Source organism: Struthio camelus, chromosome 1, assembly GCF_040807025.1.
Source record: "Struthio camelus isolate bStrCam1 chromosome 1, bStrCam1.hap1, whole genome shotgun sequence".
Classification (NCBI taxonomy): Eukaryota; Metazoa; Chordata; class Aves; order Struthioniformes; family Struthionidae; genus Struthio; species Struthio camelus.
The window spans coordinates 2,218,280-2,238,173 of NC_090942.1; the positions used below are offsets into that span (position 1 = coordinate 2,218,280).

The 19,894-nt window shown below is 48.5% G+C and overlaps 1 protein-coding gene across 2 annotated transcripts in view; it reads right to left on the reverse strand.

Moving 5' to 3' along the window:
* Window positions 1-1,732: 1,732 nt before the first annotated feature.
* NET1 (neuroepithelial cell transforming 1) overlaps window positions 1,733-19,894 on the reverse strand; it is a 56,224-nt gene continuing 38,062 nt past the window's right edge. The window contains exons 1-10 of one of the 2 annotated variants that reach the window (XM_068952349.1): window positions 13,023-13,197; window positions 9,125-9,232; window positions 8,144-8,311; window positions 7,326-7,388; window positions 6,757-6,853; window positions 6,558-6,634; window positions 5,815-6,072; window positions 5,430-5,600; window positions 4,256-4,442; window positions 1,733-3,789 (exon numbers count right to left, since the gene is read on the reverse strand). In XM_068952349.1, the coding sequence (XP_068808450.1) occupies window positions 3,389-3,789; window positions 4,256-4,442; window positions 5,430-5,600; window positions 5,815-6,072; window positions 6,558-6,634; window positions 6,757-6,853; window positions 7,326-7,388; window positions 8,144-8,311; window positions 9,125-9,232; window positions 13,023-13,115 (1,623 nt within the window). In that variant the 5' untranslated portion in view covers window positions 13,116-13,197 and the 3' untranslated portion in view covers window positions 1,733-3,388. Of the gene's footprint in view, window positions 3,790-4,255; window positions 4,443-5,429; window positions 5,601-5,814; window positions 6,073-6,557; window positions 6,635-6,756; window positions 6,854-7,325; window positions 7,389-8,143; window positions 8,312-9,124; window positions 9,233-13,022; window positions 13,198-19,894 lie in introns of those variants that run through there. The other variant, XM_068952280.1, reaches the window with a different exon arrangement.

Sequence of the window (19,894 nt, forward strand, 5' to 3'; positions counted from 1 at the left end):
CGGGGAGGGGAAGGACCTCTTTTGCCCTACGGCAAATCCTTGCTCCCGGATCCGAAGGTCAGCGCTGACAGCGGCGATCTCTTGGCGCGGTCTCATCCGGGTAACGGAGCACCAGGCTGTGGTTAAGCAAACGGATGCTTAAAAATCACGCGGATGGAGGATCCCGAGCCAGGGCTCGTGGGCAGCAACGGCGGCGGTGGCAGAGGGAGGCCGGCAGGGGAGGGGGGCCGGGAGCCGCCGGGTGGCTTTGGAGGGACGGACGGAGGCTGGAGAAGGTGCCGAGGGGGAGAGGAGGGGAAAGGACCCGGCAGAGCGGAGGAAACCAGAAGATCCCGACTTGTTTAGTCTAGCAAAGCCAGGGCCCGGGAGGCAGACGGCTGCGGTGTGCAAATCCGTCCTGGAGGGAGGCGCGAGGGATCAGCGCGGAGCAGGGCTAGGAACCGGCGGCAGTCAATGGACTTTTAAAGGGAAATCAGATTCTCAGCCGGCCTGACGCGCAGCGGGAGAAACGGTCTCACTCCAGGACTTCCTCTTCTTTTGAGGACGGGCCACGCCGGGCGGCTGCAGAGCCCCGGCGCTTTCGTAACGCTGCCGAGGGTGCCGCACCTCCAGGCAGGGCCGGCAGCAGGCGCTGCCAGGCTGCTCCCCGCGCCGCCGCCCCGGCACCTGGGAGCTTGCCAAGTCCCGTTTCCCTTCATCTCCCAGAGGATTTCTATGTATTTGCTCCCTAGGGATCTTCTCCCCTTTCCCGTTCTCCTGGTTGGGTGTTTTGAGAGCTGTTATCAGGGTCAGAGGAAAAAGGTTCTGCACTTAAATAAGGTTGGTGTGTGGCTCTCCCCTGCACACCAACCTCCTCCGCTTTCTTTTGCTGAGCAGGAGGTAGCCGCAAGGCATCGCTTCGTTTCCGACAGGAGGGAGGGTTAGAAAACAAAATAACATTCACCAGCGAGAGCTAAAGATGAGAGAAGCGCACGGATGGCGGCGGGGTTGCAGACGCGGCACTGCCTGGCGGAATAACTGCGCTTTATGGACGTGCCCCCGCAGCAGAGCCCAGCTCTGAAAGGGCAAAACGCCCGTTTCAGCTCCCGCCGCTGTGAAGGGGAGCCCAGTCGGACGGCCGGCACCTCTCGAGGCCCCCGGAGGGCTGGGCAGCACGGCGCCTGTTGCCAGCAAGGTTATGAAAAACAGCAGCGATGCAACGGCTGGGAAGAGGCGTATTTGCGCCCTGGTTTTGAGCGACCCTGTTTTACGGCTGCCATCGCACGCGCGAGGTTTCTCCCGGCAGGGCTCCGCACGGCCCTCGGAGCTGTACGCCGCAGGCTCGCGTCTTCTCCGGCCTCTCCAAGCGGAAGGGGCGCCAGGCACTTCCCGGCGCTTGAGCTTACGGTGGTGAATCACGGGAGAGAAGACGATTTTGAACGAAGCCGCGGCTGCCTCGTGTGAGCTGCAAAACCGACACCCGGCGTGGGTTGTGCGGGGCCAGAAGCGCAGTTACATGCTTCTCCGTTTCCGTAACGCCTCGCTCCAGGAACGCCTATGCAGGTGAGCGGCTCGTATTTACCCACATCCTGCTCTCCGCACCAGCGGCGGCGAGCGCGTCGGGGCACGCAGGCTGGGTGACGGGGAAGGCTGGTGGGAGATGAGCCGGAGCTCCTCATTTCCTGGAAGGATCGCGCCCAAGAACGCGTGAGCACGTCCCTCGCGGGCAACAACTCACACACAACAAGCGAGATGCTGTCAGGAATTTAATTGTACTTGGCACTTGAAACTGTACAATACATTTACAGAGAACCACGCGTTTTGCTGGGTCTATGTACACCCTCCTCCGATTTCCAACGTTACTGGCCAAACATCTTACAGCCGATAACCCTTTACATGCGAGTTAGGGCTCCTTAAGCACCGATTGCAGATGACGCTCAAGGGTCGGTATCATGGGATCCCTATCATTGCCATGTCATTACCAGTCTAACTACCCAAACAACCTGGTGGCTTTTCTCATACTTGTCACCATTTTGTTTCTTACATTTTGCAGCACAGAGCCATCAGGCTGGACTTCTCTCACAGGAATCTTTGGACCACTAGGACATGGCAGTGCTGCCGTTACAAGTATATACAATCACTAACTCTGCTTTTCTTAATTCATCAGCTTCAGACACTTTCTTTTCTCTACCTTTCTACCACCTACGATATCCCCTTGGTTGCCTCCAGTTCTGTCTGCCACCCTCCGGTGGAAGGCACTTCATTTTCAAAAATAACAACAACAAAAACCTACCTTCACTCCCTACTATTCCCTCTAACCAATACTCCTCTCCCCTCCCCAAACCCTTTGCAACGTTCCTAAAACCTTCCTAACCCCTTAGCAATGCAGTTCTCTTTCAGTAGTTCAGAGCACACACAAGCCATTTATATTGCTCGTCGTAACGCACTCGAAACGCTGCGTCGAGCGAGTCGCTGCCTCCCAGCCTCCTGGCTCTTAACACTATGGCTTGGTTTCGCTTTGCAGGGTTTTGAAGTGACAAGTCGTATGTACATGCGCATCTTTGAACAAGAAGGATCAAGTACTTGAAAGGAAATGCCAAGTCTGAAAGACTCTAAAGACAACAACCAAAAAAAAAAAGTACAAAAAGTAAAAAAAAAAAAAAAAAAAAGGAAAATTAAACCCCAAGAAAAACCAAAAAAATCCCAAACAAACCTGAAACAAAAACTAATACAAATTAAATACTTGGCAGGTTACGTGAGTGAAAATGAGGAATGTACAAGAGACAAACTAAGATGAAAAATTCCAGTAGGTAAATTGAAAACCTATTGAACCTGGGGTCCGTTTTTTGGTTTGATTTTTTTTTTAATTTCTTTTTGTTAAAAAAAAAAAAAGTTATACGGATTACAATAACCAAACACTGCAAAACATGCACTGCATAAACAAAAAGAAAATGTGCATTCAGGCTTCAAGTCCACTTTAGGAGTACTTTTGCAGTGCTGATCCAAAACCACTGGAAGTGAGGTGTTCAGCTAGGCTTCTGTTAAAAACACCCACTTCTGCTTTACATTTCCCGTTTTCCTCTCAAATGCTGCACGCGGTAACGCTTTGGAAAAGCCAAGCGTGCTATTCAAATTTGCCATTAACAGTCAAAAGCACGAGGACTTTTGAATCACAAATTTACAGCATGAAATCAGGTTCAAGGTGGCCGTGTTTGCAAAAAACGAACTCCAGTTCAACAGTGTTAACTGTATACCAGTAGCTGCCATTATAACATAAAAAAAAGAAAAAAAGAAAAAAAGAGACATTTCTGTTCAATAGAGTAAATCCCATCATGCTCACATTACAAGAAAAATGTACACGTTATTTATAAATAAACAGTCTTCCACAAGGACATTCCCGGACTCCTCTTTACACTAACGTTTCTTTCCGTTTGCTGCTTAGCTGCTTCTCTCTCGTTTTTCTGTGCCCAGAGAGCGTTCTGTGTATTTTCAAACCCTTGCCTTCCTCCGAGTCCTGGATGGAGCCACACTCGGGCATGTTTTCGTCTAGCTCCATCTCAGTTATGCCAGACATGGCAGACTGCCTCCTCTGGACTTTGGTGTTGGATGCGGAAGGGTTGTTCTCCTCAGACTCTTCGCTGAGCTCTGGCAACTCCTTTAGCTCCCCTGCGGCCGCAGTCCGCTGGAAGGGGGCAATGGCTGTTCGGATGCAATTAACCCATTGTTGCTTGTGGAAGATATCGTTGGCTTGCAGCGTGTGGGACTGGCCTGGGGAGGGATCTTGGAAACGGACTCGGAAGATATTTTTAGCTGAAGATAAACATAGGAAAAAGCAGATCAGTTCCTAGCTCAGTATTTAGAGATTCCATTACTAGACAAGCGTCCCGGACTGCCCTGCTGTTTCTGGGAAGTGTTCAAAACCCCACAAATCAAACAGAGCAGGCACTTTGAAATAGATGTTTTCTAATCCGAGCACTGACTACACAGCGCTATATATTTATTTATGTATATGTATATGTGTGCGCGTGTGTGTCTGTGTATACATAAATACACACACACACAAGCAGCGTGAAGCCACCAGATAGAAAATTGCAAAGCTAGCAGTGACAGACTAAAGGTAGAAGTTTACGCATGTGACCTGGCCGCTATCCTAAAGGAACCTCAGTTCACAAGGATCTAGGAGAGCACAGCTACAATCTCGTCTCATCTTAATACCAATCTTTGCAGCCAATCGCTGCAGAGTGACTCCAACACAGATAACTCGTTTGGGCTCTACCTTTATCTGAATTGCCAAAAGCTCCTCGGAAGGATCCCCCCATTTTCACATCGCCATCCTGCAGGTCTTCGAGGAGCAGCTCCTGGACGGGGATCGGCTGCCTGTACACTTGGTAGGACTGACGCTCATTTCGAGTGACTGGTCGGGTCAAAACCAGGATGTCTTGGAAGAGGAAGACGTACAGTTTCTGAAAGGGAAAACACATGCGAACATGAGCAAGGCGTTGTATTCTGTATACGTGACTCGGCAGTTACATATCCCTCCTGGATTCAAGGCCACATTATCTAAGCCTCACCCACATCAGTTTTCTGATATTTTCCTGATACTGTAATGTAGGGCTCTGACAGGGGTGGCATATACAAGACTTGCACCAAAATGTTTGATATCTTGTGACCTATAAAAAGCTATTTCTCACTTGCACTTGCCTACGAAAGGTAGCGAAAGACACAGGCCTGGCTTTCCTAAAGGCCTTAAACTATCGTTTAGGATTTCACGTTTGAAATTTAACTACCACCTTAACACCACACATTTACCAGCCACTACTACGGCTATACGTGGCAAATATAGGACGTTTAGAAGCAATATCTTTTTTGAAAATATAGTGTTTTATGTGTATAAAAATGCAATGGCTGAATTTTGCTGAACAAAAAGCAAAACCAGATTTGAGGTTTAAAGAGAGTTTGCTCCTCCTGGAAGTGAGGACAAAAGGCAGCAAGCCTTGACTATGGCAGGGCTTTCCAGCGCTGCTGCAGTGGCAAAGATAAACTTTTGGCAGTTCATCTCTAACCCAAACAGGCTGTGGCAGGAACACTTTGTTTGGAAGAGCTGTGAGCCAGCTTTTATAACAGGGAATGTCAGAGCACCTGAAAGTAAACAGTAGGCAGGAAATCCCTTTTGATGGAGCGCTAGGGCACAGAATGGTAATTCCACGGTAATTATTTTCCAGGTTCTGAAGGCCACTTGAAAAAGCTGTCAGCAGGAAACTTTCCCTTACACCGTGAAATACAGCCTGCCATCAGGTGCTCTCTCTCCTGCTTTTCAAACTTAACTAATTGTCTAAACTAACCTTAAGGAGAGAAGGGCTCCCAGGCCTGCCATGACAAACAACACCAACTGCCTCCAAGGAAAGGTTTTCAAACTTTAGTGTTAATTACCAAGAACAGAATGAACTTACATGTCCATTTTTATTCTTCAGCTCCCCATGGCACAGTAAAGCTTTGCTGCCCTCAATTCTCGGGTCCTTCTGCTTCTCATCCAAGTACTCCAGCTTGTCAATGTAATATTGGCACTCAGACTCCCCCTTCTTCAAGTTGATGTCAGAGAGGACTCCTTGGATTATAGTGATCTATACAACAGAACATTAAAAATGATTAAATAGGAATCTATGCTTTGCATATCTTCACTTTAAGTGCTATTTATAACTCCAGATGATGGAATTCACATAGATTAATCTCTCACTTGCTTTCACCCCCAGAATTGCTGAGAGCGAGGAACTTCTCTGAAGTTCCAGAATTACATGCTCATGTCACAAGGATGATCATGAAATCACTATTACTTACTGCTTCCTCTAGAATCTGGATATCAGGATGGTCTTTCGGAGTGTGTCTCAAGATTTCTTTTAGGAGCAGTGGGTATTTGACCAGTCGACTTCGAGGAATGTCCAGGAAGCTCCAAAGGTCTAACTTACGGCTGAACGGAGACTCAAGGCAGCGCTGAAGGAAGTCCTGCACTCTCCGGTCCTGCTTCTTCTGATCCAGAAGTGCTTTGGCTGCCAGCTGATTGCTACAGTAACCTTTGTAGGCATGAAGTCGTGGCAACTGCAGGAGAACGGAACAACATTTAGGAGCTAAATTCCTCGTAGGAAACACAAATCACATTAACATGTGAAACTTGGGGAGTACTATTTCCCTTACTGCAATTCTTTGCCCCGTTAAAAGCTAACAGATTATCTTGTATATGTAGCTAGTCTTTTGTGAGGAGAAAAATGGCACCCAGCATACAATGCCTTTGAAGTTCAGATGTTTGAGATTAACAGCGATAACACTATTGAAATCACATCAGCTACAAACAGGCATTTCAAAAATAAATCAGAAGTAATTGCAGACACTGTAGCACAAGTCTCCAGAGTGAAATCTTGGCCCATTACAGTTGACAGACTCCCATTGTTTTCTGTATAGCTAGAATTTCCGTTTAGATCTTTTGCTCAAGGCCACAAAACCCTACAGCGTTTCAATCTCTAGCTTTAAATATTCTTTAAGCTTATAACCGTTTTCTGCCTGCTGTCTCTCAGCTCTGTACTCACCCATTTCACAAGAATGGGCCCAATCTGCTCCACTGTTCCATCAGGTTTTGTTGCTTCTCCTAAACTTGCCAACAAATCTGGAATTGAAACAAGGAAATGGGAATTGCCACAATGCCTCAGGAAACTTTTCTAATGCAAGAGAGTAGAGCCTGCAACTCCTATTCAGCACATTACGTAAAAACAATCCATCTGCTCTTACCTTCATGCAGAGGAATATAGGAATCTAAGTCCCCAAATATGTGGGTGAGTTCCTCCTCGGACATGATAGAGAGTTTCAGCATGGGATCATGATAGGCCTGTCAAAGAACATCAGTATTAAACCATATTCCAATCTCCCACACCCAAATGCCAGATGAAAACATATTTATTAGGGGGATGTATCACGTGCAAGATAGGTCTGAAGTAAAGTCAATAGAAAAAATAACATCGACTTCGATCTCTGCAAGATTCATCCCTGCATAAAGGTATCAAGGCCTACAAATGAAAAGGACTTTCCCATCTAAAATGATCTCATCTGGGAGAGGGATTCCCCAACTAGTTTTGTAGACTACAAGCACAACTTCAAAGCACAGTTTCTTTCGGCTAAGTCAGCTGTCAATCAAACCAGTACTGGCAGTACTCTAGGACTGCTCCCTTCAGCTTTCCAGGTCAACTTTCACACAGTGGATGCCGGGCTTAACATAAAGTTGATATGTAATATTCCATATGTAAAGAAATCTTCTTATTATCTGCAATATGATTACTGATTCTAAGGAAAAAGACACTCACCTTTCTGGCAAGCTTCAGATCTTCTATTAGATCCTGCTCTCCTCTGGACATTTCATATATTGCCTGTGAGACGGGGGATAAAGCATGGAGAGTCATTTCTAATCCTCTCACAGTCTTTTAGTTCACATAATGTGCATCCTGTCTCTGCAGCTTGAATAGCAGGTCTTGCTATCTGAATCTGGACATGACAACCTCAAATAAATCTGCTGTCTTTCCCAACTCTGAAAAAGCTACATTACTTGGAGTTGTGCAAAAACTTTGAAGCTCTGGCACCAGCCAAATTAAATATTAGCACCTTTTAAATCACTGCTTTTACACAGGCAAGTATGAAAAAAAACAAAACCCAGAAAACTGCAGAGGTCAAATCCCAAGTGTCTTTAGTCAGCTTCTGTGTTGTCATTAGAAGATTTGTCTAAGAACTACAGGAAAAAGGCAAGCCAAGGCCTTGCTATTTGGCTTTCAACCAACTATCAAGAGCCTTAAGAGAAAGACAGCTGGCTTTAGAAGGAACCTGACTTTGGGTCCACTGCAAAGCAACCAATGTGGGTGAGTCTCAAATTCCAGAAGCGTTGAGCACCACCGTGGAGATGCTTTGGCATCTCAGAAGGGTCAAACTGGGGAGACAAACTCCCTAGTGACTCGAGAGAGAAGTCTACCTTTTCCCAAAGAAAGAAATCTAGTCTTCTAGAAATAAAGGAGTACAGGAGGATAGAGTCACACCCACATCTGCCCATTTCTCCTTTTCCCATCATGGAAACGGGCTAAATAAAGGCCTCAGTCGCCTCTTTCCCAGTCCTGCTATTTAACTGACAGCCTACCTCCTGGCGCTTGATTTCTTTGGTGCTCAGGGACTCTTTCATGTTGACGTCTAACATCTCAGACCAAAGTACACTGTTTCTTCTTTTCGGAGGGGTAGGAGCAGCAGATCTACTACATGACTTCTGGGCACAGCTAGGAGATTTGCTGTCACTGCGAAGGGCAAATGACTATGGGGATAAAAAAAAAAAAAATATATATATATAGCCAACGTTTAATAAGCGCAAAAGTGTTATTCACACCCCTCCCAATCCTTCATCCTCCTCTGCTGTACAGGGCAGGAAAACACACCCAGACACTTTTCCTCAGATAAAGGAACACTTTAATCAAGCTGGCGAGAAAGCCCCTAGAGACCTGAGATGGGCAGTCTTTTCCATGTTTCTCTCCCGGCTCTGATCCAAAGCTAGCACGTGGGAGGAAGAAGGGCAAGTAAAGTCTGATACCAACTCCAAGGTACGAGGAAGTACATAAAAGAGGATCTTAATTCTACCTATAATGGGGCTAATCACGAGCCACTTGAACTTTGCTTTCATGGTTTGCTATAACATTGTTTATAATAACAGCCCAGACATAGAAGTGATCTTATCTGCACGTACGGGTTATAGTGTTCTTAGACAACATTTTTCTAACATTACTTAGAGAGCACTAAACAGCAGGGTCAGTTCACATTTAAGCACATGCTCCAATACATATATCTTAAGTATTGGAACAGTTTATCAATGGGTTCTCCCTATCTGATTTTTTTTTTCCCCCTCATTTGCTTAACCCCTCAACTATCTAGTTAGTCAACAAGCCATCTCTGAACTCCTGAACTTTTCTTCATCCCTAAATCACAAGGAGCAAACTTCTTGTACAAGGCTTGTCCTTCTATGAAGCATGCAGTAGATTTTCAAAAGACGCCTGGAAAACCTGGTGCCTGTTTCACCACCAAACAGCCACATCTCCCACGTTGCCACCAAGGACTGGAAAGTTCTACTATTTACCTGTATTGTCTGACCAAAGCGTCGAACTGCACCATTTCTTACAGGAGAGATCAAGTTCGCCAAGGACGTGACCCGCGCTAAAGGCCGAACCCGTTTATTGCTTGGCTCCTGTAAATAAAGCAGAGAACAAATTGTACTGGCTGTGACTCCCACTTCATTTCTCAGCTGTCCAGGCAAGTTTAAAAAGCAAGAACTCACTTAAGGAGTGGGAAAAACAGCAAAGAAAGTGCTCGAAGTAGCCATTCATCTTAAAGGGAAAGCAGTGGCTATAAATATTTGTCTGAACTTTAAGGCTACAATTAAACTGGAAATATTTTAGCCAGTGTAAAAGAGGGAAGATAACATTCGTGCCAACTGGAATTCAAAACAGAGTTTGAACAGCAATCCTTACGACTCGAACAGAAATAGATGAAAGTAGTCTCCTCTACAGGGCAAGCTATCGTCACCTTTAGATGGAGCTGTGATCTGTTTCTCTGTTTCATAATGTTTTCCTTTTTTAGAAGGAAAGTATTTTTCCATTTTGATTTTATTTTGGAGACAAATATAGCAGTCAGAGCCCAGGAGAGCCTAAGCAGCTACTCTAACAAACGGCAAACGACCACATGCTGAGCATTCCTGCGAGGAACATGCACGCACAGAACAGATTAGGTTTAAAACCTTCAGTTCTACAAAGCTTCTCCCTCTCCACACCCCCAAAGTCATCCAAACTTTTTTTTCTATATTGTTTAGATTTGACGGATAGAACGGCTGCTGTCCTACACCACTAATCGGTCCTGGGAGCCCAGAGAGTTTTCGACTCTGTTCTGACCAAAACTGCCACGAAAGAGGAACTGTCTCATGGCAACCTATTTGCACTTCAGCTCAGATCAGTTTTTAAATCAAGCTAGCCACCCTATGTACTTTGCATCAAAAAATGGTGTATTCTGAGGACTGTTTCTGGAAAGGTGTGCACAACGGGAGGCCAGGAAGAGCTGGACTCAGAACCTGATGCTGAGAAAGGCCAAATGAGCTGCCCTGGTACTCTGAAACATATGGCATAGTTGGACTTGACTCATCACAAGGAAGTTTCTTAGCACGAAGTTAAGATGAGTTTAATGGAAGTTTCTTTTTTGAGTCAACCTCAGTAGAAATTTTACCAAAGTTTTATTTAGCATTTCTGGTGAGTTACAGTTGACTCTCTCCTTTTACATATCGAAAGATTGAAGGGGGAAGACTGAGAAGGCTGCCTAAGAGCTTAATACAGGCTCTCTACTGTCTCCACTTCCTGTCTGAGACTGCAAGATAAGGAGCCCAAACCCTATGAATCCTTTGCTTCTGTGCAGCAAGAGAAGTGACAAATGCTGAAAACAGAAAAGAGGAATAGGAACATAAGAGTGCTGGATTCCGGTCACGAGATCCAGGAAGTGTAAAAGCTACGTATGCAAGATCTGATTTCAGCGACATAACCCAAGGAGCGGCCTGCGTCTGCCTACACACAGGATTAAGCAAGAGAGGACGTTAACTCACGCTTTGAATTAAGTCTTCAAACTTGCAGGGGGAAGACAAGAAAAGAAACAATTCCATGATTGATGCAGAGCAGAAAGACCGCTCAGCACAGTACAAAGGGCGCTCAAAGCTGTGCTTGAAAATGTTTGGGTAATCTCAGGGCCATGACGGTACTACAGAAACAGAGAAAACCTACAGAGAGAACAGCGAACGCCTTCAGCCCCAGGAGCCTGATCCTCAGCTAGATGCAAGCACGCTACCAGGAATACCACCACAGTGACTTCTTTCCTGTGCCAGCCCACAAAACACAGCACCCACAGCAGAATCTGTCGGGAAAAGGATTATCCAGAAAGCTGGAAAGTCAGGCTGGACTCAGTGGAAGACAAAGGAACTTACATTAATTATGGGCATTTCTGAATGGAGCAGAAGGATAAGCAATTTAATTCTGTAAAACAGTGCATCAGCCTTCCGGGGCACAAGCCAAGAAAGGCTTAAGAAACTACAGGAATGTAAGCAGCAAATATACAGACATAAGCCACACACAGCTCTGCCCAGGCCAGTGATATAAATAGACTACAAGTGAAAAACGTTACATTGAAAATGAAGTACTGAGGCTTCTTACGCTATTCAGACAGGGCGCTTGTACGGTATTTCTCAGCTCGCTGTTAAAGGGTCAAAGCTGCGGCCTTTCCAGATACGAGACACGACGACACGCTATCTGCGCTAACGGACATGTGCGAATGCCTTCCCCGCACATCTGTGCGAGGCTCCGGCGACACATGCATACGCACAAGGTCTGGCAGAAGGCATTCCTTTCCGTTTGGGACAGACCGTACAAAGGGGCTCCCTGTTCGAACGGGAGCGTAAATCGCCGCTTTTCAAGAGCTGCAAAGTCGACGCGGAGCGAGACGCGCAAAGACAGGCTTGACGCAAAAAGCCTGGCGCTCTCTCGAACGAGAGGAAGCGCAGCCCCCGGAGAGCCCTCCTTTGCTCCAAGGAGGGAGGAATTTTTGGCACAAAGCGGCACCACCGAAATGCTTTCTGCACACGCAGCGCGCTCCCTCGACGTGTTCGGACAACGGGGAAACTTCCGTACGCTAGAAATTAGGACTAGCGAAGGGCCGTTTCCTTCTCTTAAAAAAAGGAGAAACAAATCCTACTTTCTGTCCCGCGAGTGCTCTCAGACCTGAAGACAGACTTGACTGCCAGAAGATGCACCTCTTTCTTCTCCTTCCAACTATGTTGTTTGATCCGGGGGGGGGGGGGGGGGGGGGGGGGGGAAGAGGGAAAAAAAAAAAGAATCCTTCTTCTTGGAAACCTCACCTTCTCCGAGACGTGCAGTTCAGCTTTGCGGTTATGTACTCCATTTATAGCCAAACTCAGCCCGGGTGTAAGCTGAGACTCCGCAGAGTTCATACCGTGGATAATTTTGGCTATATATATATATATATATGTATATGTATATTTTTCAGTTCTGTATTTGCAAACAATGATTAGACTGTCTCCGCAGTATATTACTTATAGAAGCGGAGATTACATCGAAGCCTGCTACGTTTCTAGTTTCTAAAACAAGCTGGCGCTGTTAAGCGCTACAGGACCGACAAGTGATTTTAAACCCAGAAAGTTCAATCAGCACGTCCGCTTGCTTTCAGGGGGGGGGGAAAAAAAAAAAAGTTTTCTCCCTTCTTCAGGGGACTCTTTAATAAAACACAGACGGGCGTACAAAGGCTAAAAGCTCGCCTCCGTGCCTCAGCCCTTCTGACAGCGCTGGGAACGAGCGGACGCTCTCCCATCGCTTCTCTTCTCAGCGCGTGTCTTCTTCGCGTTGCGAAAAGGTGGTATTCACGGCTTGGAAGGAAAACAGGCTCTACCGCGACCTCCCGGCAGAGGGTTTCCCTCGAGGAGCGCGCACCTACGCTAATAATTAGCGTGTTTTTTTTGTTTTGTTTTTTTTTTAAAAACGACGGATGGCTCACCAGAGCGCAACGACTCCCCTACCGCCGCCGGCGAAGGCGGTGACGAACCCCCGGGGCTGCGGGCGACGCGACTTCTGCCGCTAGGCCGAGGGCGTTTCGGCCGCCCGCCCTTTGACGCCCGACGAGTTTGCCCAGCCTCAGCCCCGCGACGGGCCCGCCGAGGCCGAGCGGGGCGACGCTCGCTCGCGGGGCCGTGGCTCGAGGCCGGACCCGGCGCGCCTCGGTCTGACGCGGCGCGGGGGCCGCGCGGGGCTGTGGGGAGACGTCTGAACCCGGTTTGTTCCCCCCCCCCCCCGGCCCCACCATCACCCCCGCGAGGGTTTTTTTTTTTTTCCCAGACGTTTTGCCAAGGGTTTTGGGTGGGGGGGGGCGCCCAAACCCACCGCTTTCCCCTCAAAAAAAAAAAAAACAGCCCTTCCTCGGGGCGGCCGCCTCACCTCCTGCTCCCTGAAGGACTGGTTCTGCGCGTCGATGACCCGGATAGTCCTTTTGATGGGCAGCAGCCCCCCGAGCTCGTCGTGAGCCACCATGGCCGCTCGCCGTCTCCTCCCCTCCCCGCCCGCCTCAGCCGCCGCCGCCGCCTCCGCTCCGGCCCGCGCTCATGTCCCATCTGCGCCCGCCGCCGCGCCGCGCCCCGACCCCACCGCCGGGGGCGTGGCCTCGCGCGCAGGCACGCCCCCTGACTCCTCGCCACGCCCCCTCTCGGCGCCTGGCCACGCCCCCCCGGCGCCTGGCCACGCCCCCTCCTCGGGGCTCCCCCCCCCTCCCACCCCGCCCCAGCACAGCCAAGGAGTGAGAGTGTGTGTGTGCGTGCGGGGGTGGGGGGGGTCCAGCCCCCTCTTTTCCAGCCGTATTTTCCTCCTAAACTCTAGGAAAAGAAAAAGAAAAGAAAAAAAGACGTGGGAGGCTTTTGGCAGCATAAGCCACGGGGCAGCCGGAGGTTTGGAGGGAGTCGCCCCCCCCCCACCCCCGCCGCCGTCACCGCTCTCGGAAAATCTGACAGCCGAAACCTGCCAAAAGCGGGTGGAAAGGGGGAGGAAAAGAAAGGAAAATAATCCAACGTGCTGCAGCCCTTCCCGCTCGGTAGCTGATCAAAGGGGAACCCAGGGGAACGGACCGGGGAGAGGAGGCGGCGCGCCTGCGTCCAGCAGAGCCGCTTGGGAAAGAGCGCCCTTCCTCCGCTGACACCAGCAAGACACAAAGGGAAACGTGGGTTTTTTCCTCCTTGGACGTGGCTCGCGGCGCTGGGGCCCGGCGCTGCCTGCGGCCGCCTGGCAAGCCAGGCGGTGGGGCGCGCTCCCCCCGACGGCGGCCCTCGCCGCCGCCGCCGCCTAAAATCACTTGGCACCGCGCGGTTTTCTTCCCGCCCGCCCCCGGCTTTGGCCTCCCCTCGCTCGAGAAACGAACTCTTGTCTAGACCTGCGCCCCTCCGAGTCTGCTCGCAACTTGAAAGGTTTTGCTGGCAGGGCTCTGCTAGCCAGCGGCTGGGCCGGCCCGAGCCTCTCCCCTTCTCCTGACAGCGCGGCCTGTCCCGGCAGGCCCGGCCGTAAAAACGCAGCAAAGGCTTTGCTTTTCTGCTGTTTGTTCAAGCTGTGTTGTTCCTGGCGCCGCTACAAAATCTGCCGAGTGAAAGGGACTCTTGTGCTGGTACGGACTGAGCTAATTTGAGCCGCGCTCGGGTCTGTCCGCCTGGCCTAACGAACCACCTTCTTCTCGGAGGTGAAGCCCAGGCGGCTGGCAGCCGGCAGAGCTGTTCCCGGCTCCCGCCCGCGCGCCGTGACCGGCAGGGCCTTTGCGACATCGCTTTTCAGACTAAAGGGCAGGAGGAAAGTCCTTCTGTCCCCTCCCCTGGTTGTCTGCTTTGTGCGCTTCGCTCCGGCGGAGAGCTGCTCGCAGCAAATCCGGGCCCGTGTCACCTCCGGGCGAGACCAGACCTTTTAGGATCATCTACTGCAGGAGTCTCAGAAACTCAAGCTACGGCGAGTTTCCGCGGCTTTATCCGAAGGACAGTATGTGACTCTCTCAGATAGGGGCAGTCCTTTTTCGGAGTAGTGAAGTCAACTTCGTTAGCGCAGTCAACCATTTTTAAGACAACTAGGGACAGCTGTGGGAGGGAGTAGGCAGGCCCTGTTGAGTTTGATCAGGGTTTTTGGGGAGCATCTAACGTGCCAGACTCCCCTAGTCTAAGGACATAAGTGCAGAGGGCGAGTTGGTTAAACTCGGTCAAAAGATTGAGGAGCTGGAGGAGGTGAACGCTGCTAGACCCAAACACCACACCTCTTTTTACGAGGACGTAGATAGGCCATATAGAGTCAACTAAAAATAGGGTCTAACAGCCAGGACCGGAGAGGGAAGGCACAAAGTGGAGTCATAGACACAAAGGAGGTACTTAAATGAGTCTCATTAGGACCAGAACGTGATGTCCTGCATCTTGAAGTACTTCACACCACAGAGCATGAAGTGTTTCTATGACGTAAGCGTTAAATATTCCTTCTCCTTCCAGAGCCCTTGGGGAAGGGACCCGCTGCCATGTGCCAGGGAAGCATGTGATTCACCGGCAGGGAGATCCCTGCCCGAGCGCGCCTGCCCTTTGGCGCGACACCTTGTGAGGCTAACTAATACGTGGTGATGTAACCCCCAGCTGATGGAGCCCGCTTAAGGCACGTCGTGGAAACATGAAGGTGTAAAGAGCAAATACCGCTCTGCTGGGCAAACCATTCTGAAGACGACTGCGGTACTTGGGAAACCCCGGGCGAAGGCCAAAACATAATGGAAAAACGCAGGAAAGGAAAACTGTTCTTCGGGCAGCAGGAGCAATGAATCCTCACTTTCAGAGTGGTGCCCTATGCCCCCCACGCCATAACCCCAGTGTCCCTCAACCCCAGGACATACTCTTCTAGCTCAACGGCATCTCATAACACCCCTCCACGCTCCCAGCGCCCCCTTGCCCTGCTGCAGTGGCTCCAACCTCCCTGTGCCTTCCCTACCCCTCTGGCCGGCTGGGCAGGGATCAGCCCGCGCCGTGGTGGCTCTGGAGCCACGAGAATGCAGCCCGGCCAGTCGGCTGCTGCCAAATGACGGATAACAGACTAGTTCTTCCTGCTTTCCTGCCAGTGGGTATTAAGAGCGATCCTTCCCTATACTCAACTGTTGATTTTCCCTTTTAGGTGTGAAATAGCTCAGTGACTTCTATCCTACTATCAAATTAGGGAGCTGGGAAGAGTTCGAGTGACAGAGGAGTCACCCAGCCCTCATTGTTTTACTCTTATTTTTAGCGTGGGTTTTCATTTACATGGAGGACTGCTGTTACATAGAGCTGTTTGCCTGAAGTCCTGGATGGCTTCATACCTGTGACATTCTTTGCTCCTGCAAGTTATTCCGGGTAGGGCTGCTACTAAATAAAAATGCTCTCCAGGGTATTGACATGCCATTTTGTTATTTCAACTCCAAAGCATCATCAAATAAATTTTAGACCACCAAATGATGAATTCCTACGAAAACATGCTTCAGAATTCCAGTGTACAATTCCAGACTGATGCTAAGTTTTCAGTTAAAAATATGCAGTTGCTGAAGCGCACGGCACATGGCATCTGGCTAGTGCCAGGGGTTGCCAAGTGTGGCACGCAGACCACTCATGGCACTGGCACGCTCTCCCAACAGCTGAATGTGTCATCCCGCACCTGCGTCCAGCGTGGCCGGCGCTCAGGACCTGTTCCTGTCTCTTCTCGTGGTGGTGCTCGAACCATGTGCGCCAACAGCAGGCAGACAGTTAACATGAAATCCTAGCAGGCCCGGGTTGTGATTTCAGCCTAGCTGCCTTCAGCGGAGAGTCATTACAGCACCCTTGATCTCCCCATAGTTCAGGTCTGGCCAAGTTATATAGCCCCTACACTTCAGGGTTGCTCCACTTTATACCTAACCCTGCAAGAAGGATGTTTGTTGCTACAGAAAAGAGCCCAGGACAAAAGATCTCAGTTCTGCCACTGGCTAGGGAAGAAGGCTTGAGCTGGTGCTCTTACGGAGCCGGGAGGAGGGGGGGGGGTATTCCTCAGTGGGCACTTTTCCCAGTTTTCATAGGTCCTGGATGCCTCTAATGTGACTGACATCTGGATTCAATTTCTTCAAAGAAAGAACCTGCGACATTTTAATCCCTTTGGCGGCTTGAAGTCTCGAGGAAAACGAAAGCATCCATAACATCCATAGCATATTCATTTTCATTGTTGTGCATGTACATTTAGAAATCCTGTTTACTAGGAACTGAAATCCAACTAAAAACTCACTTTATAGGAATTCTTCATGTACTATATATAGCATAACATGCAGAACACTCAAGGCCTGGAAAAAATAAGAACTCCTCAGGCAATCTTGTTCTTCTCTATATTGTCATGCGTCCCAGGCAGCCAGACCTCCTCAGCTGTACACAAAGTTGTTTACTGTCCATGAGCTGTGTTTAACATTCCACTCCTAGATATTTATATTCAAAGTCAAATTCAGAGCAGTATTCTGGAAAATGAGCAAAAGTAGGATATGACCCATCAGGAGACTACTGGGTCATCTGAAAAGCTTCTGAGCTGGTCTGGAATCCAGCATTTATTTTGGACAGTGCGAGGTCACTATAATTAGCTGCCATTCAACTCCATTATGAAGTTACAAGTGCAAAAAAATCCAATACACTGATACGTTTTTACCGAAATACAAGTTATGGCATTCCTCAGACCTCTGCAGAAAACAAGTTACCTCAGCTATCCATGAACTGAATGTTGGTGTACTCAGGCCTAGGAGAGCAATTTCCATCTTATGCATACGAATGCAACAGCAGAAAATGCAGACTGTCTAATCTTAACGTGATATTATTAAACACAACGTCTGCCCTAACAACAAAGTAATAGAGCAAGAAACTACAAATGACTTAAATTCCCGACCCGCTCACGTGCCAAACGTTGTTTTTCCGAGTTGTGCGGTGTGGCCAATCCCAGAGACGTTCGTTTTGATCAAAGTCTATTTCCAAATACAAATTTGCAACTTATGCATGGGCACGTTCTTGCATGAATCAGACACGGCAATAAAACTTCCATAAAAGTCCTCTAGAGCGGTTGAATCTCTGGAAGGGGGGAAGGGAGGAGTGAAGGGCTGTTTACGCTGCTGCTTTAAAAGTTTATGGATCTATATTGTAAAGGAAGAAGGTAATGCAATTTCTTGCGTTACCTAGGGACGTTCTTTAGGCTGTGCTACCCCTGCCTCGAGCCAAGCTGCTTGTGGGAACTTTGACCGTGCAAAGACGCTCACGGACGGTTTCAAGTGATCTGGACCAGCAAGAATGCAGACCCACAAGGATTCTCCCTCCCCTCTCTTTTTTTCAGGTCATTCTCTACACTGGAAACTCAGGGCTTATCTGCCTTCCTTGGAGTGACTGCGGCTGACTGTCAGCTTCATAGACGCGGTTTCCCTCCACCGCCAGTGCTGGTACAACTCCAGGGCTTGTGTGGACTGAACTCCTCTCCTATCCAGGCTGAGTAATGTTCACAGGGTTGGTCCCAAAAAGGTGAGTAAGGCTTGGAGAGCGCACAGCACTGCGCTTCATAAAAAGGGTCAAAAAAGGGTCCTCACTAAGACTTCGCTTCCTCTGTGCAATTCCTCTTCCTAAAGTCTTACAAGGACATCCCATAACCAGCAGAAAGCCCAGTCCAGACGAGACGTGATTCTTACGCATTACTCAGTCTGGCTTCATTTTGCCTCTGGTAAAATACGCTGTCACATCTGTGTATTCCCTATCACGTACTGAAAAGGATCGAGTTGCTAACAAACACATCAAGATATACACACCTTCAAAAAACACAGTCCCCGGTTTCCTCCCATGAATCGTTCAGCACCTTACATAACCGGGGGTAACATGCACGTATTTCAGATGTGATTACCTAACTAGAAATCGGTTGTAAACACTGCTGAAATGCAGGAGCAGCTCTCAGTATGGAAGCATAAAGATCTGCTTAACAAATTCCCGTCCTCAGTTTCTTGCTTCTGCCCCTGCACTGCAATGCACTTTGCCTTCTGTCTTGTCCAGACAATTATTAATAGCCCACGTTGTAGTGCAGGCCCAGAAGTGATCTGGGAAGAAAATGCCTCCTTCCCCCCAAAAGGAGTGTTTTGGCACAAGAAAAGGGGTGGCTCAGGGCTGAAGGAAATGGATACTGTACACTTGGTCTCAGGTTATAACTTCCCACTCATGTTTAGGTAATGTTTGGAGGCCTCCGAGGGTTTTAGGCTGTATGTCAAACGATAAGAAGCTTAACAGACATAATAGACCTGGCTCATTTTTGAGGAAGACTCTGGAGGTGAAGAAGAGGTTAACAAACAAAACTAGACAAGAATCGCATGGCCCTTCAGTCTGCCTGGGCTGCCGTGACCAACCCTACAATTTTACGTACCATCTTCCTGGTACGCAGAGCAATGACCTAGAATATCGTTAAACGTCATTAAAGGACTGCTCGACTTTTTTTGGAAGAACACGTACGCATGCAGGTTAAATTATCCCTTCCTTTGCTATATTTTAAAACAATACACTGGGTAGGGTGCCAAGGCAGGGATACTGGGGTGCAGTTCCCTGCTCCACGACAGCCCTTCTCGTCATCACCGTCTACATGGCAGTTTTGACAATTATGTTTAGCAGGAGCATGAATGCAGCCTGCTGGCAAAACTCCTCCATTGTGACAAGTATGTTAACAAAACAGCAGTTTGTCAGCTGAGCTATATTTGTTGAGGGGGCTAGTGGAGCTGGAAATAGGAGCTACACTAGGGAGTTAGACGCTTTATATAGACAAACTCTGTAAATCAGTTCCCAGCTGTAAGATGGGGATAAGTAATGGCATGGTTTAACGTGCGCGTAGCAATCTTAAATTATCTTAATCGTCTCTTGTAACTTTATTTCGTTAATTATATATCTGTGTTTTGTGGGGCCAAATTTCAGCCTATTGATTCACCATCAGAAAATCAAGATAGAGCAAAGTGTAATATGGGCTACAGTCTAAGCGCACAATGAGACTCAGAAGTGCAAGTGATGCGACTGTTTTGAAAAATCTGGCTATAATTAGCTGACTGTGGTGCTTCCGAAACTTCTAATAACCTTGATGGTTGGTATTAAGAAGCCTGCAAATTACAGTCCAATCAGTACTGTTAATACATTTTAACAAGGATACTGGAATGTATTTGGTGGGTGTGCCTCAAACTCTCAAATCAGAATATCCTGGAGAGCTCGAGCCTTTCAAAAGAACAAGGTAAAAAGTCAGGTTAAACAAAAGCTGCAGCCTGAACT